General features: G+C 33.8%; 1 protein-coding gene across 2 annotated transcripts in view; it reads right to left on the bottom strand.

Annotated features, from left to right (window-relative positions):
- Positions 1 to 7,429, bottom strand: part of LOC105127985 (glycogen phosphorylase 1-like) — a 14,349-nt gene that overhangs the window by 6,550 nt on the left and 370 nt on the right. The window contains exons 2-16 of one of the 2 annotated variants that reach the window (XM_011029475.1): positions 6,835 to 7,422; positions 6,413 to 6,527; positions 5,951 to 6,051; positions 5,537 to 5,628; positions 5,075 to 5,210; positions 4,869 to 4,937; positions 4,579 to 4,680; positions 4,115 to 4,213; positions 3,638 to 3,748; positions 2,910 to 3,116; positions 2,500 to 2,607; positions 1,904 to 1,999; positions 1,771 to 1,827; positions 1,478 to 1,624; positions 1,343 to 1,402 (exon numbers count right to left, since the gene is read on the bottom strand). In XM_011029475.1, coding sequence (XP_011027777.1) covers positions 1,343 to 1,402; positions 1,478 to 1,624; positions 1,771 to 1,827; positions 1,904 to 1,999; positions 2,500 to 2,607; positions 2,910 to 3,116; positions 3,638 to 3,748; positions 4,115 to 4,213; positions 4,579 to 4,680; positions 4,869 to 4,937; positions 5,075 to 5,210; positions 5,537 to 5,628; positions 5,951 to 6,051; positions 6,413 to 6,527; positions 6,835 to 7,422 — 2,088 coding nt within the window. Of the gene's footprint in view, positions 1 to 1,342; positions 1,403 to 1,477; positions 1,625 to 1,770; positions 1,828 to 1,903; positions 2,000 to 2,499; positions 2,608 to 2,909; positions 3,117 to 3,637; positions 3,749 to 4,114; positions 4,214 to 4,578; positions 4,681 to 4,868; positions 4,938 to 5,074; positions 5,211 to 5,536; positions 5,629 to 5,950; positions 6,052 to 6,412; positions 6,528 to 6,834 lie in introns of both variants that reach the window. The other variant, XM_011029476.1, reaches the window with a different exon arrangement.

Genomic DNA, 7,429 nt, shown 5'->3' with positions numbered 1-7,429 from the left:
ATCTTCCCTCTTTCCTTAAAAGATAAAAGAAAAGAAAAGGAGTAAAGAGTAATTATAATGATAATTAAAAGGATAAATTATCTTTTCATTTGAAATTAACATTAACCTTTTATTTATTCCTAAAATATATACTATATTTATATATAGATAAATGACTTTTTATATACAGTTATATGTTAAGGATTTTTTTTTTCTTATATCTAAGTGATTTATTTACATTCCTCCGAAACAAAGGTAGTTATAAATATTTACTTCTATTATTGTGTAAGCAAAATTATATCACTTATATCCCTAAGATTTAATTAAAAAATATATAAAAAAAATTGTTATTTTTTTTATGCAAAATTATATCACTTATGACTCGACAAGATGATTAATGTCACGCATATATTACTTTTGCCGATATGGTATCCTTCTTCAACTTTTGTTATTGCAAATTAGCAATGTTGTAATAGAAAAATGTGCAATATAAAGTGATGTAGGATGACACGTCTAAAAAGAAATTGTTACTTGAACATGAATGCATAACGAAACTAAAATTCCAATATTAAGAAGTCACTTTTTATCTAAACATAAGAAAAGGAGCTTGAAAATATGAGATTAAACCAAATGCATGCAAAATGTTTTAAAATTTTAGACTTTAGAAATCTCATGAATTGATAGGGTTCATCTAGATTCCAATAAAAAAAATTTGAAAATTGATTTTGCATTTTGTTTAATTTATTGGTTCATGTGAGTTACAATATTCAAGTTATTTAATTTATGTTTCGAGATTTCATTACATCAATATATTTTATCAAAGACACAATGAAATATTGAATCATACTCCTCCTTTTAACAAACAACATAGAGTTACTTGATTTATGATATAGTATAGGTTATTAATTGTTTAAATTAACAGCAAAGTTAAATTTATAAAAGATCATTGAATACATAATTTGAACAAATATATTGAATATAGTATTTTGTTTATTTAATTGAAAAGGAAGGTTAAAATTTCATATTATTATCACTTACTCATAAAACAAAATACCTCCATTAAAGAATTGATAAGAAATCTGAAGACATTTTTTTATATACAATTATACTAAGGATGTTATTGAATTAAAGATAATTTCATTAATTTTTTACTTTATTGCATTATTTCCATACATAACATCAATTTAAGTTATTTGATACCAAGATACTCCTTTTAGAAAGACATTTTAAAATAACAAACAAAAAATAAAATCATCTAATCACGTGTAGGCCACGGCAATGCCCATGCAAAAAAAATCATCTTCTAAAAAGAGGCAAGGAAACACAAAACCTAAAAAATTCCTGTAAAGGTTTCGTTTCAAACCTTGATCCCACTCATTGCTTCAATGTACTCTGCAAGTCTCATTTTGTTAACCTTCCTAACCTACAAGAATAAGAATATCACAAATAAATCCATATGTAAAAGATTATTTCATAGTAACTGCATGCATAAAGTTACCATCCTCCATTCTTCATGTAGATCTGCATTGGCTGCTTGTTCTTGCAAACCAGCTAATAAGTCCATATCACGGATCCAAGCTTCTGTTCCAAGCCACTTTGAGATAAGAGCACTTAAACTTGGATTGCTCACAACAATCCAGCGACGCTGAGATATAAACATTAATAACTTGTGAGATATAAACATTAATACCTTGAAATCCTTTCCAGTATAAAGGTAACTAGCATGGCAGCACCCAAGCAAAGAAAAAGGTTGAAGTAAATAAGTGAATCAAAGGTGATAATTAAGTTAACCTGCGTTACTCCATTTGTCTTGTAATCAAATTTATGAGGCCACAGCTCATAGAAATCCTGCAAAGAAGTTTCTGAGAGTCAGAGGCCTCAATGACTATCTAACATGTTTAGATTTCAAACAAGTGAAGTTTACCTTGAATACTCTTGTTTTTAGTAATTCTGAATGCACTCTAGAAACACCATTCACAGTATGAGAGCAAACAATTGCTAGGTTTGCCATTCGAATACTCTGTCAAACAATACGAATGATTCTCAGCTGTCACAACAACTTTACAATTCACCATGAGGCAAGGTAAGTGAAAACTACCAAAAAAATAACATAAAGATTTCACTACCAAATCGCCCAAAATGGTAAAATAGTCCCCAAGGCATCAATCTTCCCTTCAGTATCTCATTTTGCACAAAAATACATGTGCGCAGAGATTAAAAAAAATAAGAATATAAGATAATGAGAGAGAGAAAGAAAGGAAATACACGGCTCTTTATTTCAAACACAAATCATGTTCTATTTCCTAGCAACACACACTCTTTAACAGCACATTTTTCTTCACAACATGACAAGAATAAGAAAATGTTTTACATGTAACCATAAAAGAAAACATAAGAAAAGGTAGCTAATGCAGAAATATGTACCAAAATAAAACATGGAGTATGTCAGTGATGTTAAAAAAGAATTAAAATTTGGCCACTATAGAAGAGATTAAAACTTTGGGTGGTTTTGCAAAGTACCTTAATAGCACCATCTTCAACGATTGACATCCTAGAAAGTCGATCATAATCCAAACCAATTCTCTTCTTCAGCTCTTCAATGTAATCAAAATTTATATCGTATATAATCTGAAAATAAGAAATTACTATAAATATTCAAAAAAAGGTGGAGAATATTTTAATAATCTATAATTGCAATCTTTAGCAGATTGATTTTGTAGTATAGAAATGGTTACAGAAACAATCATGATTAATCCATGAGATTGCTAAGGGATTCTGGCATGAGCTGCTGGAAATAAGAAATTCAAGTTGAGAATATACAATATCATGGCTAGCCAAACTTGTTTTCTGGATGTTCTGAAAATGATTATAGAATCTAATTCATGTGAGAGGGGGAAAAAACAATTAAACAATCATCTAGGAAAACCCACTTGTAAATGGCGTGGTAGAAGACTTTCCAGCAGATCAACAGGGACCTTTTCCAGTCCTTCAGGTAATACTGTATGAGATGTGAAAGAAAAAATCTTGCACACAATGTCCCATGCTCTATTCCAATCCAAGTGCTCTTCATCAACAAGCACTCTCATAACCTCAGCTATTGCAAGAGAAGGGTGAGTATCATTCAGCTGTAGAGCAACCTATATAAGTGGCGAGGCAATGTCAGACCAATGGAGACAAGTTTTAGTGCAAGTTCTATGGAAGAAAGCAAATGCAAAACTTTCCATCTTCAAACCACGGAGCAGCCCATGTGTCAATTTACATGTAATTAACCATTCATAATGAATCAAGAAGTTGACAATGGTTTAATCATCTTAATTTAGAAGAAACTCCATAAATGAAACGAGTAAAATCTCTAAAATCTAAGGCTTCAATGCAAAATAAAAGTCACTTGTATCTGTTATCTGGTCGAGTTTGTCTTAAAATAAATGTTTGTGGACATTTAAACTACATGTGTTAGTGTGAAGGTGCAGGCGCGCATGGGCGTATGGTGTGCTCTAGAAAAGGACATCACAAGAAAATCGATAATTACCAAAAAAAAAAATTGTTTCTTTGTAGTTCAGCATAAAACAGTGCCTAAGAACGGTCTAAGCAAGCTAAAAAATTTGGTTGTCAGAAAAGTAATATTTTGCATTTATCAAAAACTAATGAGATGCAAAACCTTCTCAGGAAAGTCATCAAAGTTACTGTGAGAATCCTTGAACCTCCGAATGATGTCTTGCAATGATGCTGAGACAAAGAAATATTGTTGTTTTAACCGTAGTTCCTTCCCCTGCAAGAGAGTAGCTCAACCAATGAAAACCCATTGCAAGACAGACAAAAACATCTTTCATCAAAGATAATAAGATGCCTCAAAACTGGAAAAAAGAAATAATAATTCAAAAAGGATGTGAGCCTGCGCATAAGAAAAAACAGAGCAATTGAAAAAACAACACGTAAACCACCAATGGTTAAGTGCAAGTATCTAATTAAAGATATTCGTGCTATCCCCTTCATCAATGTGAAATTGGCCTCCAAAGAAATCCAATTGCTTTAAAATACAGGCACTAAAAACAGAGGATAAAGAAACAACATAATAGGAGAGTGAAATTCAATATACACATGCTATTATGAGCCATTTAAAGAGGAAAAGCAATACCTGATATGATCGATCATCAGGGTATAGAACACTACTTATAGTTTCAGCCCTCTGTCTATTGACAACAGCATTAATATAGTCTCCGGTATTATAAGACTCCTGCAAATGACATGGGTTTCAGATAAAGGCTTAAGAATCTTTCAGGTTTTATTAATAAAAAACAAGAAGTGACTCAGCAAGAGAGAATTAAAAATTTAAAAGAACAAAACAAAAACATAGTAACCATTTCCTTTTCTGCAGAAGTAAAATGTGTACCCATGCTATTTTATACTCAGCAAATGAGGGAGCAAGATTTTATTTTATTTTTTGTGGAAAAAAATTTACCTGAACCAAAGTTTTATTTTAAAAATCAAGTTAATATTCTTTCTTTGTCAATTGATCTACACCGGAATAATATCACATGTTTTAACTGTAAAATCAAATGACCCTTAGGAAGGATAGATATTCAACTTAATCAAGATTACCATATCAATTTGATCACTTGGTTTAGCAGCCCAGAGGCGGAGAGTAATAGTATTCCTTGTTCCATGACCAGGTATTGGGTTGTCATAAGCTACAGCTTCAACCTGCCAAAATGGAACCAAACTATTATGCTATAAGTTAAATTCAGGAATCAGCATAAATGTGCTATCATTTAAAAAAATGCAACTCATCCAATTTCAAATAGATATATGAAGCATCCAAACCTAATAAAAGTCAACTAATAGAAAAAGATGAACCATGCAGTCTTGAGTACATGAAGATATTACAATACCGTTTCTCCAGGAAGCCAAACTTTACGTTTTCCTCCATTGAAATTGTCATCTTCCACAGTCCCATAGAACTAATCCATCCAAAAAGAACACAAGTAGATAGTTGATAGATAAGTTCAAGGTAGAAGGATGGTACAGTGGCAGTGCAACATAAACAATAACGAATAAGCAACTTGATTGAGATAGAAATAGGAAAGTACTTGCAAACCTTCACAGGATAAGTTACATGAACTCGTTCTATCTCCCAAGGATTTCCAAAATTCAACCAATAATCAGGCTGCTCATGTTGATAGCCATCCAGTATGACCTGGCGAAACAGCCCATATTGATAGCGCAGTCCATAACTGCAAAAAGGACATGTGTTCCAGAAAATCAATTAACATCTTCCTGTATATGAAACAAAAAATAGTCAAAGAATAGTTATTTAATGGTGTTAAAGCTTTTGCTAGTGTTAGTTAGGCTAGCCAATAAAGTCACCTAGCAACATACCAAGTGTCAGTGGATGAATCCCACTCACACAATCTCAATAGATTTGAGATAAGCAAGGCCAATATCATGGCAATACAGCTGCGTTCAACTTTGGAAATGTTTTAAAGCTTCAGAGAGTTGATGATCACTGTAAGCAAGTAAAAAAGCTTCGTATAAGGAGAATCAGAGAGTAGAGAAATACCCCCATGCAGGATAGTCCATTGTTGCTAGAGAATCCATTTGACATGCTGAAAGACGAGCAACACCACCATTACCCAGAGCAGCATCCCCTTCCTTGAAACATCAACGCAGAACCAAAAAAAAAAAAAAAAAAAAAAAAGATCTATGATTAGAAAAGCATCACTTTGTGAATTTAAAAAGTTAAAAAACACCCTTCACTATTTCAAGGCATGAATTAACTTTATTGGATACTTAAAACATCCCTTAATAATGAGTATCTAAAATATTGTAATTGCTGTATTGACTGAATTCAAATCCACAGTCCAACACAGAAATCCAAAGATCAAACTTGTATCAGTTTCTACAAGGATAAGTAAATTACTAGCTAAATCAATGTGCTCCCACCAAAGTGTAGAAAAGTAAATGCCAAACCAACCTGCTCTGCCAAAACTTCAAACTCAAAACCAAGCTCTTTTAAAGCATCCGCATACTGGTCCCGGATGCCAAGGTTGATGACACTATTTGACAAGGAACGTCCTAATATTCCAATATAAACTGGGTGAATCGTAATTCAAATTCAATAGCAAGCGTTTCAGAAGCAAAAAATGTAACTAAAAAATAAAACACCAACACGGAAAAAACACAGATGAATAATAAAGCAGGGAAGCCAGTGAAATCCTATCACAATATTGAAAAACTAAAGCAAAATCAAACTTCACAGAAAGCTCAAGATTCACATGCAAGATGATCAACATGCCCGCGTTCCTCCAGCACGATAATATTACAAAACAACAGAAGCTAAGAACACCAAAAAGAGCTCCAACATGCTATATTACAATACAACAGAAGCTAAGAACACCAAAAGGAAATCACATATAGTAACAAAACAAATCAATACCCATGAGAAACTCCAGCGACAAGAAGTATATGCGCTTAGGATCTTTCTTCTTGAAATGTATTTGTGTATCATGCCATCTTTCAATCAACCGATCCCTTACACTATGCGCTAAAGCCTACACATTTCACCATTCCAAAAGTCAAATTCACAACAATAATCACTCCAAAAAGAAATTACGAATTACTATTAAAAAAACAAAATCAATCAGCGATCCCAGAGTTCACTCTCTCCGTGTCTTGCCTGCAAGTGGGACCCACCAAAATAACCATCCATGGACCCACTTGCGTGGCAGAGAGCCTGAGTTCCCGCCAAAATTCAAAAGAGCCGTTATTTACCAACCGTAAAAATAAAAAGACACCGTAAAAAAAAACAGAATTAAAAAGACTAATAATGATAGGCATAATAACCAATTAATTAATTACCTGATAAGCTTCAAAATCATCAAAACTAAACCTTGACCTAGCAACAGTATATTCAACATGATCCAAGATGTCTTTTTGTAAACTACTCGGGTCGGATTTCAAAAACCGATCCATTAACCCAAACATCCTCTCCACTCCCACTCTCGTCTCTCCTCCTCCTAATCCACCACTTCTCCTAACCACTACTCCTTTCCCTGTACTATTACTACTCCCCACCTTGACCTCTCCATCTCCACCATCAATCGCATCAAACAGCGCTTTCTTAATCTTCTCCAAACTTTGATCATCCTCAATTCTGTTACCATGTGAATCAGAGACATAAAACGTCTTGATAAAGCACTCTCCTCCTCCTCCGCCGCCTTCATCGAATTCGACGGTGGCTTTTTCGATACGGAGGCCGAGGATTTTGAAGACGCGCGTGATTACTTGGAGGAGACCGATTCGATTGCGAGCGCGGATTACAATTGCGGTAGTGTGAGGATCGGAGGGGTCGTTGTTGCTGATTTCGATAGTGGCTGCGGTGGTGGTGGAGAGCGACTGATTGGTGGAAGCGAGCGTGCGGGAAGTAATATGGGAGGTAACATGGAGGAATGCC

The sequence above is a fragment of the Populus euphratica genome, unplaced genomic scaffold (genome assembly GCF_000495115.2).
Source record: "Populus euphratica unplaced genomic scaffold, PopEup_1.0 scaffold15.1, whole genome shotgun sequence".
NCBI classification, from domain to species: Eukaryota; Viridiplantae; Streptophyta; class Magnoliopsida; order Malpighiales; family Salicaceae; genus Populus; species Populus euphratica.
The sequence above is the reverse complement of the archived record's forward strand: the minus strand, read 5'-3'. Positions and strand labels throughout refer to the sequence as shown.